Source organism: Bison bison, unplaced genomic scaffold (assembly GCF_000754665.1).
Source record: "Bison bison bison isolate TAMUID 2011002044 unplaced genomic scaffold, Bison_UMD1.0 scf7180017864282, whole genome shotgun sequence".
Classification (NCBI taxonomy): domain Eukaryota; kingdom Metazoa; phylum Chordata; class Mammalia; order Artiodactyla; family Bovidae; genus Bison; species Bison bison.
In genome coordinates, this window is record NW_011494854.1 from 1,471,310 (window position 1) to 1,495,158 (window position 23,849).

The 23,849-nt window shown below is 41.1% G+C and overlaps 1 protein-coding gene across 1 annotated transcript in view; it reads left to right on the plus strand.

Annotated features, from left to right (window-relative positions):
- Window positions 1–23,258, plus strand: part of MYO3B (myosin IIIB) — a gene marked incomplete at its 3' end in the record, with an annotated part of 319,055 nt that extends 295,797 nt beyond the window's left edge. Inside the window, exons 23-25 of the mRNA XM_010849415.1 lie at window positions 12,083–12,162; window positions 20,974–21,051; window positions 23,053–23,258. Of these exons, the coding sequence (XP_010847717.1) occupies window positions 12,083–12,162; window positions 20,974–21,051; window positions 23,053–23,258 (364 nt within the window). The remainder of the gene's footprint in view (window positions 1–12,082; window positions 12,163–20,973; window positions 21,052–23,052) is intronic.
- Window positions 23,259–23,849: the final 591 nt, after the last annotated feature.

Consider the following 23,849-nt stretch of genomic DNA (forward strand, 5'->3'; position numbering starts at 1 on the left):
CTTGATGTACTCCTTTCCCTATTTGGAACCAGTCTGTTGTTCCATGTCCAGTTCTAACTGTTGCTTCCTGACCTGCATACAGATTTCTCAAGAGGCAGGTCAGGTGGTCTGGTATTCCCATCTCATTAAGAATTTACCAGAGTTTGTTGTGGTCCACACAGTCAAAGGCTTTGGCATAGTCAATAAAAAAAAAAAAACAATGCCTGTACTTAAAAAATAAAACTTACATAAACTTCATCCTTCAGCACTATGACACATATCAGATTCAGTAGAAGAATCTTTTTGATCAGTGCCATTTTATGAATCGTAAAAACGAACAAAAATTTGAAAGAGAGAGGAAGGAGAGCAAAAGAAGAGAGTGAGAAATATGTATGTGTTGGTGTCTAGAAAACCTGTAGCACTGTAGCTTAGACACAAGTCACACTGGCCAGGTAGGCCTGTTATAAGCTTTGTTGCCTATAGAGTGTGTCTTTCTCAGTTTGCCTCTCCTTATTTTCTGGAATTTTAAGCAGCTACAGTTTTTCTCCAAGTTCTGCACCTGAATGTTTAGAGTAGGTCTTTGAAAAGGTGTTAGGTGATAATAGTCATTCCTTGAAAGAAAGCAAAATAATTGGTAAGTGAGAAAACTGGACTTGAATACCTATAGACCAAAAGTTAACCTTGAATGCTTTCAGAGTCTCAATCAAAAAAAAAATGACTTATATAAATGATGGTTGCATTCATATTAGCAATCAGCTTTTCAAAATGACTGGTATTTGCTAATATCCAAACTGAAAGAAGCATAATTTTTCATTTGGAGAATACATATTATGACGATGCTGAAGATAAGCACCTTTGAAATCACAGAATGTGTTTCAGGGCTTAGTGAAACAAAGGGTTTTCTGTCTTGGTGTAGAAATAATTCAGTGAGAGTTAGAGTGACAGGCAAGGAAGGAGTATATTAGTGTAGGACACTTGTAAGAGATGCAAGCAGGCAGGCAAGGCAGTGCTTCCCTGAGAACTTAGTGGCTACATTTTTATAATCAAAGGAAAAATGGGGAGGATTGGAAAGACCGTATTCTGTATCTTTCTTGAGTAGACATCAAGTTTCTGTCATAAACCACTCCTCCACATTGGGAAAGGGAGTTTTTTTGTCCCTATATGGTCAAACGGAAACTGTCATGCTGCTACAGAAATAGACCAAAAGGCAGTAACATACTAAACTATGGTAAATCATTTCAGGTTTTAATATAATACTACCTTTTCCTGTATTTTTGTTTTTAGTGAATGAGGAGAAGCATGTGCGAGGAATCATTCACTTGCTGAGCTCACTGGGCAGGATGCACATCTCCTTCCACCATTGTTTCACTGTTTTGGGGGTGTGTCTCATGTTTCTGTCACATGGTTTTATTGCTAAGCAAACCTGCTTTCTGGGATGATCTTTAATTTACAGGGGTCTCCTGTACTTTTTCAGTTTAATCACCTACTTTCTTCCTTTACTCTGTCCCTATCACCTTGAATTACTTAATCTTTAAAACATCGTTGGGGGGAGCAAAATATTATACCTCTATCCCCTCTCTCATGTATTATGTAGAAGAGTGATATGCAAGTTAGAGATCTGAATAAGCTCACTTTCGCCAAAAAAGCAAAGGAAGTGGAGGAGTAACTGGAAAGAGACCCCAGAAACAGAGCCAGGGTTTGTTTCTCATGGTGATCAGCTGTGAAGAGTTAGCAAATTAAATATCCTCGCCTCTGTCAAATCATTACTTAAGCTTCCTCAATTTATCTAAGCTGGGCTTCCCAGGAGCTCAGTAAAGAATCTGCCTGCCAATGCAGAGACACAGTTTTGATCCCTGGGTTGGGAAGATCCCCTGGAGAAGGAAATGACAACCCACTCCAGTGTTCTTGCCTGGAAAATCCGATGGACAGAGAAGCCTGGCAGGCTACAGTCCATGGGGTCACAGAGAGTCTGCTGAGCACAGACACGTGCACTATCATCGCCATCCTCCCCTCTCCTGTTGCTTGCCAGATTGCTAGGAAATAATACATCACGTAGACTTTAGCTTTATCCCCTTTGTTTTGTTCTCTCTTGTTTTCCCTAACTCAGCAGTCTCTTAAAATTTATTTCACAACCATCAATAGACTTTCAGACCTGAATGCAAACCCAACACTCCTTAACCTTTTTTACTCCAGTTCATTTACTATATTAATTTCTTCCCTGAACCCATGATCTTTTTATTGTCTGCATAGTTTTGCCTTTCCTATTTGGCATAATACATTTTCCATTTGGAATAATATAATATCTAGCCTTTTCAGATGACTTTTTTCACTTAGTAATACAGATTTAAAGTTCTTCCAAGTCGTTTCATGATTTCATAGCTCTTTTTTAAGAACGAAATAATCCATTGTCTTAGATATAACTCAGTTTGTTTTTCCATTCACCTACTGACATCTTGGTTACTTCCAATTTTTGGCAACAAATTTCTGTGTGAACATGTTTTCAACTCCTTTGGGTAAATACCAAGGAACATAATTGATGATCATATGTAAGAGTATGTTTATTTTTATAAGAAGCCACCAATCTGTCTTCCAAAGTAGCTGCCCCATTTTGTATTCCCATAAGCAATGAATGAGAGTTTCTGTTGCTCTACATCCTTGGCAGCATTTAATGATGTCAGTGTTCTGGATTTTGGCTATTTTAGTAGGTGTATAATGGTATCTCATTTTAATTTGCATTTCCCTGATGATCTATAATGTGGAGCATCTTTTCATATGCTTATTTGCCATCTGTGTATCTTCTTTAGTGAGGTTTCTGTTAAAGTATTCGGCCCATTTTAAAATCAGGTTGTTTGTTTTCTCATTGTAGAATTTCAAGAGTTCTTTGTATATTTTGTATAATAGTCCATTATCAGATGTATCATTTGTGAATTTTCCCCTTGATGTTGCTTTTGATCAATATTGTTTACTGCCCTGACCGACCAGCTCTCTGATTTACAGCCTAGGTAAAGTTTTCACATGCCCTGGCCCCAGATGTCATGCAATCTTTTTTTGGTACCAGGTAAACATTACACTATCCCTTGTAGTCCCATCTCTCTAGAGTCTACCCCTCTTATACCGCATTAGCAGACAGTGATCTAGATTCAGCTGCATAGCACAGAGGATTTGTTCCATGAGTGCCATGGCAAAATGCTGCAGCACACACAAGTGGAGGACCGCTCATCTACTCAGACTTCTCATTTGAGGTGTCATACTGTTGAGTCATAGAGACTAGAAGTGATCTAAAGTCAGAGATAGGCTTGGGATAAGAATTCAGGTTTCTCAGTTATGAGTCTAGCATTCTTTTCATTGCTTCCAGGCTAAAGAGGGAGAACTAAATAAGCACTTATAATTTCAAGCACTCAGTCATCATCCTGCAACATGTGAAGTTACCAGCCTCTTGTTTTCTGAAACACTGGGTGGCTTTTTCAGACTTAATTGAAAACATAATGTTATACTTTACATAGAGAAATCCAGAACTGACCCACCATCAATAGATAAGTTGTGTTGAGCAGAGCTTCTAGGGAGGGATTTTTTATCCTATTTTATATTATATAAAATATAATATTATATAAAAATATAATTATATCCCTATTTTATATTATGTAAAATATTTTTTATTATTTAGTAATCAGTTTATTCTCTCTTGCCTTGTCATTTAGCCTTAGACTGTGAAATGTGGGTTCCCTGTATTGCAACAACCTGACCCACAAGAGATTTTACTCAAGACTCTGCCCCCTGTAGTAACTAACAAATGTAAGTCCCATAGTGGCTTGTATCCAAACCATTCACCTTTGGCCACATGGTTGGATGAGTAGCTACATAAGGCCACTGGAAGAGCAAAATTAGCTAAGCTTGTCTATGGTCCCACCAGTAACTTATGATGTCTTAATAAAGTCTTCCTTTTCCATGTTTTCTCCCTCCAAAATTCTTTACAAAAGGGTCATTTCTACTCAGTTTTCAGAGCCTCTCCTATGATGACTATTTCTTAAAAATAATTAGCCTGAAATAATACTTATGCTAGAGAGGCATATTTTGGGATGACAAATTCTGCTCCCCTTCATATGCAAACATCTCACCTATGTGAAATAACACATTTATCCAACCATGAGGAAAGTGGACCTGGATTAGTTGTCAGGGAAGAATAGTAACATGAAGGTTTAGAACATAGACAGGGGAGCTTCAATGGGAGTATGGAGAAGGTCTGCTAGGGAGATTTCCAGGGTGGGGCAAGGAAATAGGAAAACTGGTTGTTGGGATAGGGAAGAGACACAGCATTAAAGCCATTTTGACCTTCAGAAGTGGGAATAGGGATGTGAAAAGCCGTGTATGGGACTTCGAATATATCCTTTGGCTAAATTACAGTTTTGTCCAAGACTAGGTTTTATTGGACTCAAAACCACTCTGCTGCATATGGATGTTGCTCTGAGACGGAAATAAATGATCCTTATGTGTGTGAGTACTGGCAGGTATGCGTCTGTGAATGTCATGCTTTTCTCAGTGGCTTAAGTCTTCATGGATAGGTATCAACTGTCTAGGTTCCAGCACTTTTGTGAACACATGTCATGCCACTTGGCAGTCATGGTATTTCCAAGCAAACTCCAAGTGAAACATGTGGGGAAGGCAGACAATACCCAGGGCTTTTCTTAACTAGCTCTGTCTTTATTAAGATAGGCTGAACTGGCAGTTTCCACCCATGTGGCAGTAAACTGCAGGAAGCAGGAAGCCTCAGCTCCACTATAGACTGAGTTGAAGGGAAGTCTGGTTGCCTCCTCGACACGTTCTGATGATTTGATTCAGTTGTTTGCTGAGATGACATCCTGTTTATGAGTTTTCAAACTTAAAGAGGAAAGGAGTTATTCGTTTTTCCTCAGCTATACAATTTTAGAATCTCTGGGCCACAAATCTTTAAAGCTGTAGTTCTCATTTTAAATGGAAAAAAAAAAAAATCAGTGAAAACCTTGGTTTGGCTTCCTTCAAGCAGATAGTGTAAAGGTGTTCATTGTGCAGAAATTCCTTAAATTTCCAGACAAATGCCAGTGAATGCAGAAACGGGGAAAGGTTCCCTTTGGGCATGAAATTTCCCACATACATGGTAAAGTCTAGGTTGTGCATTCAGAAGAGAACATTTGCTGTATGTGCGTATCTTTCTTCATTAGAACAGCTAAGAGTACAGGCTGATCTCTTTATTTCTTCCCTCCACAAAACTACAGCCACTTCCACATATACATAAATTACCTGTGTTCTTTTCTTGAGAGATTAAGTAGACTGGGAACTCTTCCACCTCCCCCTTGTCCGTTTATTGATATTAACACTCAAAGCCATAGATAAAGGCCAGGAGAGAGTGAAATCTGCAGAACAAAATCTAACATTACCCTTTCTCTCTCCTCCTCCTACAACTGTGTCATTTTCTTGTCACTATTTTAAGTTATCTCAGTGTATCAAATCTGAAACAAGTTCTTGTTATATAGACTTATAGGATAGATCATTATCTAAGTGGTTTTTTAAAAAACATACAAAATACTCTAGTATGTTTTATACAACTACTGAATTTAACCCCTTGCATTTTTATTGATTACAGTGTTAACTAAAATGAGAACATTTCATTTACTCCAAGCCTCACCCCTGCATAAGTCTGTCCCAAGCTGACCCCCTAAACATTACTCACCCTGCCTGTTATAATTAGACAAAGTAGAGTTCGTTGCTCCCCACAGGAAGAGAGACCACCATCTCTCAAAGCTTTGACAGTGTCTTGGAGAAGGAAAGGCTGGGTCAGAATTTGTTGAGAGGTCAAGTTTGATTTAAGATGAGTCGAAGTGAGAGGGCTTAATTAGAACTGCATAAGGATCACACGAGGAAGTGGAGAGGAATGAAAGAAATTCTTGATGAGGAGTGAAGGGGGAGAGTGAAAGAGCTGGCTTAAAACTAAATATTAAAAAAACTAAGATCATGGCATCTGGCCCCATGACTTCATGGCAAATAGAAGGGGAAAAAGTGAAAGTAGTGACAAATTTCTTCTTCTTGGGCTCTAAAATCACTGCAGATGGTGACTGCAGTCATGAAATCAGAAGGTGATTGCTTCTAGGCAGGAACGCTATGATAAACCTAGACAGTATGTTGAAAAGCAGACACATTACTCTGCTGACAAAGGTCTGTACAGTCAAGGCTATGGTCTTTCCATGTAATCATGTACAGTTGTGAGAGCCAGACCATAAAGAAGGCAGAGCACCAAAGAATTGATGCCTTCAAACTGTGGTGCTGGAGAAGGCTCCCGAAAGTCTCTTGGAAAGTGAGGAGATCAAACTAATCAATCTTAAGGGAAATCAACCCTGAATATTCATTGGAAAGACTGATGCTGAAGCTCCAGTATTTTGGTCATCTGATATGAACAGCTGACTCATTGGAAAAGTCCCTGATGCTGGGACAGATTGAGGGCAGAAGAAGAGGGTGTCAGAGGATGAAAGGGCTGGATGGCATCACTGATGCAATGAACAGGAACTTAGGCAAACTTTGGGAGATGGTGAGGGACAGGGAGGCTTAGTGTGCTGCAGTCCATGGAGTCACAAACAGTTGGACACGACTAAGGTATTGAACAGCAATAACAAGGATCACATACAATATAACCAGCCCATGATTGATGGAAACAGCAATGTGTGAATTTGAAACAAGGAATTCACAGAACCATGGAGTTTAAACAATGGACATTTTTCATAAAGAGTTGATGGGTCTTGGGTCTTTGGGGAAATTCTTGTAATGAACAATCAAACCATTTGTCTGGACAGGAGACTCCTGGAAAAGAAATTCATGTTAATGGGGACAGGAATAGCACAAGGTCATTCTCATTTAGACAGAAAGGTGTGATTTTGGTTTTCAGTATTCAAACTTGGCTTCCCTGGTAGCTTGACAGTAAAGAATCCACCTGCAATGTGGTAGACCTGGGTTCAATCCCTGGGTTAGGAAGATCCTCTGGAGAAGGAAACGGCCACCCACTCCAGTATTCTTGCCTGGAGAATTCCATGGACAGAGAAATCTGGCAGGCTTGCAGTCCTTGAGGTCGCAAAGAGTTGGACACGACTGAGCAACTTTCACTTTTCACCCACACTGACTGCGGGGTACACATAGTAGTTCTCAGGTATACTCACATAACTTAATCTGGCAAAAAAAAGAGCTGATGTTTTCTTTGCAACTCCTTTTCGGGCAGCAATTGACACCAGCCTTTTACTTTTCAGCATTTCTTTGCAATCATTTATTAGCTTATTAGCCTATTTCTTGTGTTATGCAAAATTGAAACAGGAAAATTTCCTAAACAAATGCCCACCAGCAGTCACCACCAGAACCCTGCAACCAATCCTTTAAACCCAGAGGGGGCAGCAGAGGGAAGTCAAATTTCAAGCCTGATTATTTAAAACCGCAACCCATCATCTCGGGCAACTCTTAAGAGGCAGCTGAAATCCTGGGTGCTGGTTGCTTTCCAAGAGCTGAAAATCCTCTGAAGCAGGCAGGAAATTGCCATCTTTTAAAAGTTTCAGCCCTGTCTTCAGACCACTTGTCTCTTTCGCTTTAAGTTGGAAGCAGAGAAATTATCTGGGATCATTGCAAGCTCCATTTTAGATTCTTTCCTAACCCAGTTCCCACATAGGATACAAATTCCATCCAATGCCTCTGACTTCCATTTTTTCCCTCTCCGATATGTCAGTGAGTCACAGGAGGGTGCTCTGGAGCAGTGAGGCATCCTTAGCCAAAGAGACTGGGGGGTGAAGCACTGAGGATGCTTAACATTTGAAAGAAGTGTGAACACTGTATTTACATTTAAATTAAAATGGAAACTTCTTATAGGTTATGTTTCTGAAAGGTGTGTGTGGCACATCTGCTGAGGTCTATTGTTTATTCATGCTGTAAATCCTTTGAAATGTGTTAAAATGCTTCCCACTCATTATAAAGCTCCTGCCACCCCTGGATTACGACTTTGATGTCACCAATCCTGCTTCAAAGGATTCTTTCTGGGCTATTAATCACAGTTTAGCCTCTGAAGATATCGCCAGAGAAAACATTTGGACATCTTTGTGCTAGACTTGCTAAAAACTTTGAAATCTTTAGTGTCTTGCAAATGCACAAATTGCAGCTTCTCCTTCCACTGACAACTTTTTATTTTGCTACACAATCAAATGACATTTTAGGTAAAACAGATCTCTTGGTTTGGGGGGCTAAGTATGAGAGAGGAGATGAAGGGTGGGTGGAGAGGAAGGGAGAAGAGAGTTCCAGCAGGCCACTCAGACCCTTCAAAGGCAAAAAGCAGCAGAAATCAGAGAGGCTAAGAGATGGACGTTCAAAGTGGAGTTGCCTTATCATTTTTTCTCGTCTTTCATTAATTTTTTTTTTACAAACCAGGGTTCACAGTAGCAAATTAGTACAAGTCCCTGTTCTCTTGCCCTCTACTGAGACCGTGTGAACTGTTCACAGCAAATCATCATCATCAATGCTAGTAACACAAAGTGAGCACTTTCCTTGTACCAGAGCTGTGTTTATAATGCTTTTCATGAATTATTTCATCCAGTGCCCATAACAGCCCTGAAAATCATGTAGTCATCCTTCTCTTTCCAGTAGGGAGAGGGAGACGCCTTTACATATGGAGATTCATTCCTCTTGTAAAGTTTTCTTACAAAAGGGTAATTTCGGCTCAGTTTTCAGAGCCTCATGTGTGTCTACGTTTCTCAAAAATAACAACTTAAAATAATCAGTATGCCAAAGGGAGATATTTTATTCCTCTTCATTTATAATCTCCACTCGAATAAGTATGAGGTGATATCTCATTGTGGCTTTGATTTACATTACCTTGTTAGTGATACTAAGAATCTTTTCATATACCTTCAGGCCATTTGTATGTCATCTTTGCAGGCATGTATATTCAAGTTCTTTGCCCATTTTTAAATCAGCTTATTTTATTTTTTGCTGCTGAGTTATAGGGCTTCCCTTGTCGCTCAGCTGGTAAAGAATCTGCCTGCAATGTGGGACACCTGGGTTCGATCCCTGGGCTGGGAAGATCCCCTGGAGAAGGGAAAGGCTGCCCACTCTAGTATTCTGGCCTAGAGAATTCCATGGACTATATAGTCCATGGGGTCGCAAAGAGTTGAGTTGTAGGAGTTCTTTATACATTTTGGAAAGTAACCTCTTACGAGATAGATGGTTTTCTCCCATCTTTTTTCCCCTGTTGATATACAGTCCCAATTGTCTATTTTTGCTTTTTTTGCCTGTGCTTTTGGTGTCGTACCTGAGAAATAATTGTCCAGACCAATTATTGGCTTTCCCCTATGCTTATATAGTTTCTGGTCTTGCGTCTAAGTCTTTATTATGAGTTGATCTTCGAGTACGGTATAAGATAGGGTTTCAGTTTCATTCTTTTGCATGTAAATGCCAAGTATTCACAGCACCATTTGTTGAAGAGATAATCCTTTCCCCATTGTGTAGTCTTAATACCCATATCAAAGATTATTTGACTATATGTGCATGGGTCTATTTCTGGGCTCTCTGTTCTGTTCCATTGGTCTATATGTTTATCTTCATGTCAGTATTGTTTTGCCAGACTATTTCAACTACTATAGCTTTGTAATGTATTTTGAAATTAGGACATAGAAGGCCTTCAGTTTTTTCTTTTCCTTCTGAAGATTGTTTTGGAGTCCTTTGGGGTTCCATATGAATTTTAGGATTTTTTCTATTTGTCCAAATGTCATTGAGATTTTGATGGGGATTGCACTGAATTTGTAGCTCTCTTTGGGTGGTGTGGACATTGTAACAATATTAAGCCTTCTAATCCATGAACACAATCCAGGGTAACAGAATATGCCACCCCAAAATATGCCAGTTTGCCATAAGGATTATTTTAAGCTGAAAGCAATTGAAAAGGAGCAGATATAAGAAAAGTTCTCTGCTTTCCCTGCATTTGTCCAAAAGCAGGGCATAAATTTGTAAAAATGTGCCCCCTTTCCTCTCTACCAAAAAAGGCAGAAGTTAATCACCAGAGACAACTCTAGACCCTATCAACTCAGAGACAGCACCATTACAGGAATCTATATAATAAATTAGCCCTTATCTTATAATAGCTTCCCTATGTATTTTTTGTTGTTTAATGGCTAAATTGTGTCCAGCTCTTTTGCGACTTCATGGACTGTAACCCACCACAGTCCATGGAAAATCCATGGGATTTTCCAGGCAAGAATGGAGTGGGTTGCTATTTCCTTCTCCAGAGTATCTTCTCGACCCAAAGATAGAACCCACATCTCCTGCATTGGCGGGTGGGTTCTTTACCACTGAGCCACCAGGGAAGCCCTTCCTTATATATCTACCCTTACCATAATTTCCCACCCCTGGAAACTCAAAGTTCTTTTTCTTTGTCTTTCACTTCTTTATCAATTTATTGTTCTTTTGTTAATATCTATATAAATCCAAGTTCTAACCACCCCTTTGAATTACTCATCACTGAGTAATCCTATATATATGTGCAATGCATGCATTAGTAAACTTCTGATTGTTTTTCTCTTGCTACTCTATCCTCTGTCAGTCTAATTTGTAGGGCCCCAGCCAGTGAACCTAAGGTGGGTATTTTGTAGGAAAGGGGACCCCTTCCAGGGCCCGAAACTGGGCTCTTGTTAACACTCGGAAATGAATTGTCCGAGGAGACACATCTGCTGACAAAGCAAGAGATTTTATTGGGAAAGGGCACCTGGGTGGAGAGGAGTAGGGTAAGGGAACCCAGGAGAACAGCTCTGCCACATGGCTTGCAGTCTCGGGTTTTATGGTGATGGGTTTAGTTTCTGGGTTGTCCTTAGCCAATTGTTCTGACTCAGAGTTCTTCCTGGTGGTACACGCCTTGTTCAGCCAAGATGGATGCCAGAGAGAAGGATTCTGGGAGGTGGGCGGACAGGTGGTGTCTCCTTTTGACCTTTCTCAAACTTTTCTGGTTGGTGGAGGCTTATTAGTTTCCTGTTCCTTACCAGGACCTCCTGTGATAAAACAACTCTTGCAAATGGTTACTATGGTGCCTGGCCAGGGTGGGCGGTTTCAATCAGTGTGCTTCCCCTAACAGGTAGAGGAAAAAGTATATTTTTTTCTCCCTCACAATGGAATAGCTTTCCATTTATTTGTGCCTTTGTTGGTTTCTTTGAGGAGTGTTGTATAGTTTTCAGTGTATAAATTTTCACCTCCTTGGTTAAGTTTACTCCTAAGTATTTTATTCCTATTGATGCCATTGTAAATGGAACTGTTTTCTTAACTCCCTTTTCAGATTTTCATTGTTAGTGTATATAAATGCCACTAACTTTTTATATATTGATTTTATATCCTACAACTTTGAATTCATTTGCTAGTGCATGTGTATGATCTTTAGGGTTTTCTATATGTAAGATGATGTCATCTGTGAATGGAGATAATTTTACTTCTTACTTTACAATTTGGATGCCTTTAATTTCTATTTCTTGCCTAACTGACCTAGCTAGGGCTGCCAGTATTATGTTGAATAGAAGTGGTGAGAGTGGACATTCTTGTCTTGTTCCTAATCTTAGAGGAAAAACTTCCAATTTTTCACTGTTGAGTGCATGAGTTATGGGATTTTCATATATGGTTCTCTTATGTTATAGTAATTTCCTTCAATCTCTAGTTTGATCCCTGGGTTGGGAAGATCCCCTGGAGGGGAACATGGCAACCCACTCTGATATTCCAGCCTGGAGAATCCCACGGGCAGAGGAACCAGGCAGTCTACAGTCCATGGGTCACAAAGAAGCAGACACGACTGAGCGACTAAGCACTAGCTTGTTAAGTGAATGGGAGACTTTGTGCTTTCTTATTTGCTTATTAAACTAATATAAATTTAATTTATATTACAAATTATAGCTTATAAATATTATATTTTACTTATAATTTATATAATTGAATTTCAAAATTTTTCCACATGTTTCAAGTTCAGGGCAGATCATTTAGAACATTCTGAAAAATACAGGGACACAAAGGGAAAAATTACTTATCATACTATTCTTTAACTTTTTCTTTGCCTTAATTTTTTGTCTTCTTTGCACAGGTAACTTGGCCCAGACAAGAGCCAGGATAACAGCAGCCTCAAGATCTTTGCCTCCGCATTTCAGTTCTGGGAGACTCAAGGTGAGTTGTAGGTTTATACCCAAAGTACTGTGGACCACAAGACGTTCCCACCCTAGGTATCATCCTAGGTGGGCAGGATTAGTTTCCTTTATCTGACCCACTACCCAGGAAGTCTAGAATAGAGACTGAGGCATTTAGGAATTTGGGGTTAAGAGATTTGAAACATCATCATGGAATCCTTTACAATCCTGTGTCAGGGGAAAAATTTTTTTCCTCTACCCTCTTAAGTTCAGTGTTTGATGACTGAATTCAACTTGAACTGACAGATTAGCAAGAGAAAAAAAACATATTTTAATGATATACATACAGAGGTTCACCAAAATAGTGACTCTAAGGGCCCGTTAGATTTTGAGGTTTCTATACCATCTTAATAGGAGATGAAGAGAGGAAGAAGGACACTTCTGGGACAATCAGTGACTTTTGGGGAAAATAAATGGTCCTTAGGAAAATAAATGGAAAGTATAACAGTTTTATATGACACTATCTATTTCGGTAATTTCTTATCCCAGTGCTGACCTCTCATCTCTGGTGATAGGAATCAATCTTCTCTGATTGCAAAGCTCCCAGGGAGGGGATTTATGACAGTTGAATTATTTTTGGAGGCTTTGCTTTTAGGCAGATAAGGGGAGTTCATAAAAGCTTCTTCTTGCAACTGTTGTTACTTATATGTCTTCAGTTCAAAATAATCCTCATGCCACATGGCATATGCAGACCCCTTTACCTGATTCTCAGAAATACTACTTAAGTTTATAGAACAATGACACTTGAAAACAAAGTCCATCTGGGAAGATATAAGGGCTTCCCAGGTGATGCGAGTGGAAAAGAACCCACCTCCCAGTGCAGGAGATGTAAGAAAAGCAGGTTCAATCCCTGGGTTAGGAAGATCCCCTGCAGGAGGGCATGGCAACCCACTCCAGGATTCTTGCCTTGAGAATCCCATGGATAGAGAAGCCTGGTGGGCTTTGATCCATGGCGTTGCAGATTCGAACACGACTAAAGCAACTTAGCACACGTGCACATCCACAGCCACAGGAAGAAGTGCACACATTCCACTTTTTCTTGAAGCTATCACCAATGTAGAGTAGGATAATGAAAGGAGTCAGCAGGGAAGAAAGAAACCAAGCCCCCTCCTATTACTCCGCTTTGCTCTCTGAAAAATGAGTGATGCACTTATCCATGCAAAGAGGGTGTTAGACAAGTTGCTAAATGTCCGGTTGTAAAATATTTTTAACTGTTGCATTCTTCCTGCTAATGTTTAGCCCAAATCTCAAGGAATGGCTGCTTAATATTCATTGTGTACACTAGCAGCAAGAAAAGAAATAATGATCTGAAAGTTGAGGGGATAATAAACAGGGGTCATGTCTCTCAATTTTCTTACCCTTTGTTTATACTGAATATTAAATGATTCATTTGATAAAGAATAATCAATACAACCACATATAATTCATGAATATTACCCCCAAATTGATACAGACATACATATCTATACTCACTTCCTCTGAGAATAAAAGACCTGCACATAGTAAGGATTCAGATCATCTTTGTTAGCAGTAATTCTTACATCCACATTGTTAGCACAATCCTATAGAATATTCCACTTTTCAACCATGTGCATTTGTGGCAGGATATTAGGGCTATTTAACATGAGTTATGTGGGACCCTAGGTCAGGTTTACAGAGGGGTTTCAGTGGTTCTGAGAGTAAATGTATGTACATATAATGAGACATTATATGTAAATGTTGTTTGTGTTCAATGCACTTGATCCTCATTATTCACAAAAGTTATGTTCTATGCGGCTTCTGTGAATGCTGAATCAGCAAATCTTGAAGCATTGCTCCTAGAAATACATGGTTAGGCTCCTGCAAGCCTCTGGTCACAATACTGTTGTCAACTGATTAATATATAACCTGTATTGTGTGTGTTTCTCTTTAAAAACATTATATTTAATGCACGTGAGCCTTGAAGAACACGGAGGTTAGGGACACCAACCCTCCATACAGTCAAAAATCCACTAATAACTTTACAGTGGACTCTCTGTATCCACAGTCCTACAGATGCAGATTCAATAAGCCATAGATTGTGTAGTAGTGCTGTATTTACTATTGAAAAAAATCTGCATGTAAGTGGATCCATGTAGTTCAAACCTCTGTGGCTGAAGGGTCCACTGTAGATACTTCTTATAAATAATTAACTATATGCCATATTTCTTTGTATAAACATTATTTCAAATACAGTATTTGTGTCATTGAACTCAAGGCCAGCAGCACTGTGACTCATGCCTGAGTGAAGCTAAACTAACACACAAATATGTTCCAACAGGCACATCAGAGCCTTCTTACTCTTAGGAACTCTCAATAGGACTTCAGTCCTGTGATTAGGTGCTATTTTGAACAGTATAATCACCAGTCAAAAGCACAAAAAAGGGAAAAATTCTGGCACTTAAGTACACCTTGAAAAAGATACTTGTTTATGGTGTGAGAGCTGGAACAGGAAGACAGAGAGAGTGTCACTTTGTTCAACCTCAGCTGGGAGCATGCACATCCGGGTATCAGTTTCTACCACTCTGCATGTCTGTCAGTGACCATGAAAGCATGTGAGCATTGATTGATTTGGAGATTAAAAGTACATTTCAGCAAGTAGGCAAATTCACCAATATAGATCCACAAATGATGAGGATCAACCATATGTGTGGTTTTTTTTTTTTTTTTTTTTTTTTGAGTCATTGGCTTCCACCAGACTCCTTCTCCAATACTTTGGCCACCTGATGTGAAGAACTGACTCATTGTAAAAGACCCTGATGCTGGGAAAGATGGAAGGCAAGAGAAGGGGATGACAGAGGATGAGATGGTTGGATGGCATCACTGACTCAATGGACATGAGTTTGAATAAACTCCAGGAGTTGGTGATGGACAGGGAGGCCTGGCGTGCTGCAGTCATTGGGGTCGCAAAGAGTCGGACATGACTGAGCCACTGAACTGATTAACTGAGACTCCTTCTAAAAAGGATCATGACCAAAAAAAAAAAAAAAAATGAGAGTCTCTTGTGTACTATTCGATGTCAGCCCATATTGCCCTCCTTTGCTCAGTTTGATGTTTTGACCTCTGGATTCTGCTAGGACCTATTCCTCTGCCTTCCACACTCCCTATCCACACATTGTTATCTCCTTCCCTGCACTGCCTGTGTGAGAAGTGTGCCCTCCAGTGTGTGGCGTGTATTTACATCACTATAATATATATATATAGGTGAGATGAAAATGACTAGAGATCTATTTTCCCTTGGAGAGAAGATGAGTTGAAAATTCTAATTAAGGCATCAGAAAATATGAGGGTAACAACAGCAATAAAAAGCTCCACCAATTCCTCTCTGCCTTATCCAAGAAAAAGTAGAAGAGGTGGCCCTGCCGGAAGCTAGCCTCCACCACATTCAGCACCCCCACCCTGGGCTGCTGTCCGCACCAGCCTTGCTTCCTCATTCAGCGCCATGGAGACTTTTGAGGGGAGTGATGCTGCAGGGGCTTTTTCCTTAAGAGATGGATGCGTCACTTGATAGCAGTAAAAATTCTTGACCAAAGGCTTTGTCAGGAGGCTAAGTATAAACACTTTTGAGGTTTGGAGATGCAAATCGTAGGTACTTACTGAGACCAAAGGAAAAAATTCCTCCAGTTTTTCATTTATTACTGAGATGTAGATGGTTTTCAAGGCTTTTTGGAAGCTGTGTCTTTATCCTAGAGTAAATTTAGTTGACAGATGAGGCAAATCTTTTTAATAATACCGTGCTTTCAGACTGATTTTTATAACTTATAACAAATCACATATAAAGGCATTATATTATGTTTAAGGAGTAGGTTTTGGAATCAGAACTGGGTTCAGACTTAGGCATGGCCAGTTACTGGCTGCAAGACTCTTGGAAATTTACCTAAAATCTTTGAGCGTTAACTTCCTTATATGTAGAATAGTAGTAACAATGATGTTTACCTCATAGTGGCCTTTTGAGAATTCATTGACATAATGTAGGCAAAGTGTTTAGTATAGTGATTTCACATTGGAAACAATAAATGTTTTATTACTCATGTTTTGATAACCATCTAAAATTCCATGTGTGTAGTCCATATGTATACGGAAGCTTGCTCATTTCCTATGGGCCTGGAGTCTGTACCACAAACTGTAAAGCTTATTCATGACTATTTTGAAGGCTAACTAGCACCACTCACAAGGAATCAGGCAGGACATTTGTCATGTGGACTTTCTTGACAAAGCAAGCTTGATTAGCCCCAGTTGGCTTATATGGTTATATCAATTGATGGTGTAGAAGAAGGGTATACTGGGTTAGACAGACGATGTTTTTATCCAGAATATTGGTTATACTGATCATTTTGAAATTGGTTTCATTGGAAGTATTTTCTCTGCCAATAAATAAAAATATTTCCTTCCTATGTTGCATGGGAGCTAGTACTCACCTTGCTGCTAAGTCACTTTAGTCGTGTCCGACTCTGTGTGACCCCATAGACAGCAGCCTACCAGGCTGCCCTGTCTCTGGGATTCTCCAGGCAAGAACACTGGAGTGGGTTGCCATTTCCTTCTCCAATGCATAAAAGTGAAAAGTGAAAGTGAAGTTGCTCAGTACTCATCTTATTCCATGAAATAAAAACCCAGCATCCTTAATATTGATTATTGTTGTTCAGTTGCTAAGTCATGTCCGACTCTTTGCAACCCCATGCATTACTAAACTAAAACCGAATCAAACATGGTAATAAAGGAAGGGGAACTGACTGACCTTTTCTGTGTGTGCGAATGTGCAAGACAGTGGTTTTTAAATAACACAGACTTTGGAAAGTTAATAAGTCAAAGTCCACATAGCTATTAAGCACAGGAGCCAGAATTTGAACCAAGTGTGTCCAATTCCAAGCCCTGGGCCCTATAGCACAAACCCCCTGAGCCTTGGAAGCTCTCCCAACCTTTTTCCTCCTATCTGAGGTAAAAATTTATAAGAATCTACAGAAAAGACTTTGTTGTTGTTGTTGTTGTGAAATCCCCGCCTTTGGAAAGAACAGTTTGCTAGATGATGGCTTCAATAGAATCTACTTTCTGGATCATTTCTAAGAAACTTTATTTTTTAAATTAAAACCATTGCTTGGGGGCTTCCTGGGTAGCTCAGATGGTAAAGAATCAACCTGCAATGCAGGATACTTAGTTTCTATTCCTGGGTGGATGAGATCCCCTGGAGAAGGGAATGGCAACCCATTCCAGTATTCTTGCCTGGAGAATCCTATGGACAGAGGAGACTGGTGGGCTACAGTCTACGGGGTCCGAAAGAGTTGACATGACTGAACGACTAACACTTAGCTTTAACTATTAACGAAATCAGTTCAGAAAGACAAGCTCTTAATTTAGACAATAACCTTTGCATTTCTTTTGGCTTTGAGTTTTTTGCTGTTCTGTAGAGTTCATGGTCGGAGAAGGCAATGGCACCCCACTCCAGTACTCTTGCTTGGAAAATCCCATGGACGGAGGAGCCTGGTAGGCTGCAGTCCATGGGGTTACTAGGAGTCAGACACGACTGAGCGACTTCATTTTCACTTTTCACTGTCATGCATTGGAGAAGGAAATGGCAACCCACTCCAGTGTTCTTGCCTGGAGAATCCCAGGGACGGGGGAGCCTGGTAGGCTGCCGTCTATGGGGTCGCACAGAGTCGGACACGACTGAAGTGACTTAGCAGCAGCAGCAGAGTTCATGGTGGGCTTCCCTGGTGACTCGGCAGTAAAGAAACTGCCTGCAATGCAGGAGCCGCTGGAGATGCAGGTTCTATCCCTCAGGAAGATCCCCTGGAGGGAAGGCATGGAACCCACTCCAGTATTCTTGCCTGGAAAATCCCATGGACAGAGGAGCCAGTCCATAGGGTCACAAAGTTGGACGCAACTTAGCACAGCACAGCACAGAGTTCATGGCAGGCCCAATGCAGACAAAGTCCTCCTACTTTAAAAGTTCAAGAGAGGCAACTTCTTGTATGTCCCTTGTCCAAAGTGCAAGTCCCTCTTTTAGATCCATTCCATGTACAGGGGAACTTAATAACTATGCAAATACCCTTTGCCAATCCAAGAGACCCTTGACCAACCCAAGACCTTTCCAAATTCTAAAATCAGAAGGAACCGCAATCGTATGTTATTTGTTCTTTAAAATATAGTACTAGATATGTAGGTGGTGAACTATAGACATGCATTAACATTTCCAAGTTATATGTAGGAGAATAGGTTTTTACTACCCAAGAGTTACTCTGTATGTGAGTAAAAGAGCAGAACTTGAAGTCATGCTGGGTGATTACTAAAACTGAATCAAACATGGCAATAAAGGAACTGACTGACCTCATGTATGTGTGTGCGCACAGCAGTGGTTTTTAAATAACAGGCTTTGGTAAGTTAATAATACTTCCAGCCCTGTATCTTGGATTGCAAACTGGTGCTTCATTCTATATTTTTCCAACTTGCTACAGGGGATGGGTACTGATCTTGAAAACAGTATATATCACACTTTTAAAGTTATATCTTAGCAGAATTAATATACATCAAAGATTTTCCTAATCACTAAACTGTTAAAATTCTCAAATGCCAAGGGTCTGCTGTATGTTCTGAAGAAGGGTAACAGGTAAATTCTACTAATAAGAGAAATATGGATGAGTTTCCCAGATGCCCTTTCACAGTGGATTAGAGCCTGGGGGGCTGGCACTAGCCGGCTAATTTGAATAAAAAGGGAGGGAAATGAAGGAGGAAAAGCAGAGTTCAAAGCAAGCTGTGGTTCTTCAGGGAGGATCTCTGAATAAAAAGAAATAGTGGAAAAATTCTCAAAAGTTGTGTGTGTGTATGAAAGTCAGGTGGGGAGAAAGAAAATAAGGAGAAAGAATGTTTAGGAAAACTGTCAGAATTTACAGTTTGGCCAAAGGCAGACCGTAGCCAAGATCCTCCTTGCTTCAGTCCAAATTAGCTTTCCCCAAATCTCACCAATGCTGAGCTGTGTCCCCCTAGTGAGGGTGAGACAGGGAAGGAAGCTTCCGTGTGGTCCCTGCAGGTAGCGCCATCGGACCTATGCAGGTGGGTGGTATGTTGTGTTTTTTCTTTTCTATGTGAGAGCAACCTTCCTTTTCAACACAGAGCTGTCATTTCCTCCTTTCTCATTAAAAAAACAAAAACAGCTACAGGCAGTTATACTGTTGCTCAGCTACATCCAGATGAAACGATGGCTCTGGGAACAGATCCAGTCTGCAGCCTAGAAAAAGAAAGCTGCACTGCCCCCCGCTCATGGCACTTTGCTCAGAGACACCCTCAGATTCCTGCTCACTATTTAGGTTGCTTTTCTAGTTTGAAAACTTAGTTCCTTGTTTATTCCCCTTCTTAAACATACCTGTTTTCTTTATACAAGCCAGTTGAAGCGTTTTCTTCAGTTTTGCAAACAGTTTCCTAAATGCCCCTCGAATAAGTCTCGTTATTCAGCCACCTCCCATGGCCCTGTCCCTTCTAAGTAGCCTCTTCTCACTGTTGTTGAACAAGGCTGCAGACATCCTCACCCTGCGGGGAGGTAGCTGCCCGGGCAGCAGTCCACTGAGTGGAACACGTGTGCTGACAGCAGCGTCTTCCAGTTCAAATGTTCCTGCTTCATACCCCTGCCACCTGTTCCGAGCAGATGGGAGGCTACCACGGAGGCTGGTGCTGAGACGCTGCTCATATGCTCTGCAAACCAAACAGCTCTGTGTGTGCAGAAGCAGGCATTTTATCATTGAGATAAAATGATGGAATACAGGGTGCCTGCAATTGTTTGCTACCGTGGTTTTCATTCATAAATTCTTCCAGTCAGCCCAGGTATTTGGGGCAGATGCTTGGGAACAGGTGTACTCTAAGCTCTGGTCCACAGTGAACACGTGGGAACTGTGGGCAGCAGGAGGGATGTTGCAGGGTCAGAGTCTGATAGCAGGAAGGCAGTTAGGATTTCACTAATTCTCTTGTGGTGCAACCTGGGCTTTGGGTCTGTGTTTTTGTAATTACAGTGCAAGTGAAAGCCGCTCAGTCTTGTCCAACTCTTTGCGACCCCATGGATGATACAGTCCATTGAATCCTCCAGGCCAAAATTCTCCAGGTTGGGAAGATCCCCTGCAGAAGGGAAAGGCTACCCACTCTAGTATTCTGGCCTAGAGAATTCCATGGACTGTATTGTCCATGGGGGTCGCAAAGAGTCAGACATGCCTGAGCGACTTTCACAGCTCAGACAGTAAAGTGTCTGCCTGCAATGTGGGAGACCCGGGTTTGATCCCTGGGTCGGGAAGATCCACTGGAGAAGGAAATGGCAACCCACTCCAGTATTCATGTCTGGAAAATTCCATGGACTGAGGAGCCTGGTAGGCTACAGTCCATGGGGTCACAAAGAGTCGGACACGACTGAGTGGCTTCACTTTCACTTTGAAATTGCCCAGCTTCATATGTTATTACCCAGTTTTCTTTTTAAAAATAGCATGGTCTCATATGACATTATTGGAGAACTAAATAAGGGCCCAGTAGAATGTTGAGAAATACAGAAAGAACATGGTTGGGGTTTGTACTGAGACCATACAGTATATCACAGAGTGTGGTCATTGTCAAATAAGTAGAACGATGTAAATTCTGTTTTTCTTTAAGATGTCTTTAAATGAGTATGTACTATAGTATGTACTATTACATCATAAACATCAAGGCCCCTCAGGTATTTGATCAAATAGCCTTTCACATTTTGGGAAATGTCAGAAAATAAGCTGTCTCTATACCCAAACCACTGTCTCTGCTTATGTTCCAGGTGGACACTCTGGAGGTGATACGGCATCCGGAAGAAACCACCAACATGAAGGGGCAAACCATGGCTTCTTACTTTCGGGTAAGGAGTCTTCTTGATCTCTTCTCTGCCTGTTTTCAGAAAAGATGAGTCAGCCCTTCGCACAAGAGGCCTAGATACCACAGAGTCACTGAAACAAGAGCAAAGCTCAGAGTCAGTTAGGAAAGATGGAGGTGTAGGGAAAGGAGAATTATAACAGGGAACCCACCCTTGAGTACAGCGTGAGACCGCAAGTGTCTACAGAGGGCCCTCTGCCACTGGCACATAGTCCACTGAATGTGCTGATTCTGTTAGTGTTTCAGCTGCTCCTTGGCCTTAAAGCTACTGGAGTCAGCCACTTTCCCAGCATATTTACTGAGAAGTAAAGTAGTTAATAAAATTCCAGAAGGAGGCTTATCAAGTTCATGAGAAAATATGTCTTAGCTTCAACTTTATTTTCCTAGACTGAATTGACCCATTGCAAGAGCCATTTGCCTGAGCACAATTATTTCCCATCTCTGTTACCCCAATTCCTGATATTTTTACCTGGTGAATGACTCTTTTGAGTAAAAATGTTGTCTCCATAAGGACTCTGTCAAATGCGCATTAGAGAGGAAAGATAAGAGACTGTCACTTTGTACTGATTTGCACAGATTTGTTTCTTTTCAAATTATGAAGCACTGCGATTGGGAACCCATTAGAGATCACTGACCATGGGGAACTGAGGTCCAGGCAACTTCACGATGGAGATGCTGTTAGTCCAAAGACAGAACTACTGAAACCAGGGACAACAACATAGGGTTGTAAGGTGGGGTTGCCAAAGTAAGGGACTTGGCAGGGATAGTAAGTCAAGTGGATCATGAGCTGGAGTTGCCAGGCAGGCTGGAGGGTGGGCCTGGGAGCCAGCATCATGGAAAGAAGGTTCCACCCAAAGCTAGTGGGTTCAAGAAGGACCTAGAGCCAAGAAGTCTGACCTGTGCTTTAGAGGTAGACTAGAATGGGCCTCAGTGTATGGATTGTAGGGACCTAGAGGTCTTTGGGTCCAGCGTTCCATCGATGTAGTGATGCCTGCTACAGCTTCTCCAACAGGTAGGTTTTCAGCCCCTGTTTCATCACTTATGGTTGGACATTTCTAATTGCCATTTATTTCTTATCCTGATCCCCTTAGTGGTTTGATTATACTCTCCTAGTTTCTGCATGTATGGGATTTGAAGGCTCTAACTATAAGGTTATCCTCAAGATCCTAGAGTCCCTCTTTCAGCAGAAGAAGCCATTGGCATGCACTTTTCAGAAGTATATCCATAACAAACAATTGGGTGTCCTCAAAATACTAGTCCCCAAATGCTAAAAAAATGGCGCATTGCCAAGCTAGGTTAACACCATTTTGGATCAGTAGCAGGTAAAATTATGAAATAATGGGACTGATTTTATGTGTGGCTTGTAATTGCCCCAAAGACATGTCCAAAAGAAGACCTGCTGCTGTGAATGTCTGTGAGAAACAGAGAGCACCCCTAGTTTTCCATGTGCTCTTTCTGCTCTCTGCACAGCCATTTGGTGTATGTTAATTTACCTTCATTAGAATCTCCTTTTACCGTCCAGTTTTCTTGTTTTCTTTGCCCTCTTTATTCTTCTCATTTTGCTTTAGACTTTCTGGTGATTGTTAGGTTAAGGAGGCAACTGACCCCTTCCCTGAAAGCTGGACCTGTGAAATTACAGATACAGTTGATGGAGCATCACCGTGAAATACCAGAGACAAGCTAGTTCTGGCAACAGAGTTATGGGATAATCTAAGCAAATTCTTAGATGGCTGAGTTTCTGCCAAGTGGGATATTGCTTGGCCCTAGGTAATGTTTAAAGAAAATCCACAGGCAGCTATAAGTACAGAACAATATAAGTCAGAACTTATATTGTTATTTCTTTTTGCTGAATTCTTGTTTAGCCTCAAAGGTTCCATGAGTTGTTTACAAGGTGACAAACTGCCTTGGAAGCCTGGGCCAGCCACTGTTGTAATTATCCATTATGATTTTGGTAACCTCACTTCTTGTGCATTTTTTCCCCTGGTAGTATTCTCTGATGGATCTGCTCTCTAAAATGGTGGTGGGACAGCCCCACTTTGTACGCTGCATCAAGCCCAATGATGACCGAGAGGCCCTGAAGTTCTCCACAGACAAAGTGCGGGCCCAGCTCCGCTCCACGGGCATCCTAGAGACAGTCAGCATCCGCCAGCAGGGGTATTCTCACCGCATCCTCTTCGAGGAGTTTGTGAAAAGGTCAGGCTGGTATTTTGGGAAATACATTATATTAAACACAACTGTGCCAAAGCTATTCTGTCCCCTGGGATCATCCCCAGCCCTCTTGCCTCCAAACATGTGATTGGCTAGTTTGTTCTTTAGTCCTTAAGTTGTGTTCGACTCTTTTGGAACCCCGTGGACTCTGCCAGGCTCCTCTGTCCATGGGATTTCCCATGCGAGAATACTAGAGTGGGTTGCCATTTCCTAGTCCAGGAGATTTTCCCAACCCAGTGGTGGAGCCATCGTCTCCTGCATTGGCAGGTGGATTCTTTACCACTGAACCACCAGGGAAGACTTTCCAGCTGCCATTTACTTGCTTAAATGTTGTTTCTGTTGTACTCCAACTGAATTACAGTCGTCTGGAAGACAAATTAAGCTCCCTTCTGATCAGTTCAATTCAGTCACTCAGTTGTGTCCAACTCTTTGCCACCCCATGGACTGCAGCACGCCAGGCTTCCTTGTCCAACACCAACTCCTGGAGCTTGCTCAAACTCATGTCCATCAAGTCAGTGATGCCATCCAACCATCTCATCTTCTGTCATCCCCTTCTCCTCCTGCCTTCCATCTTTC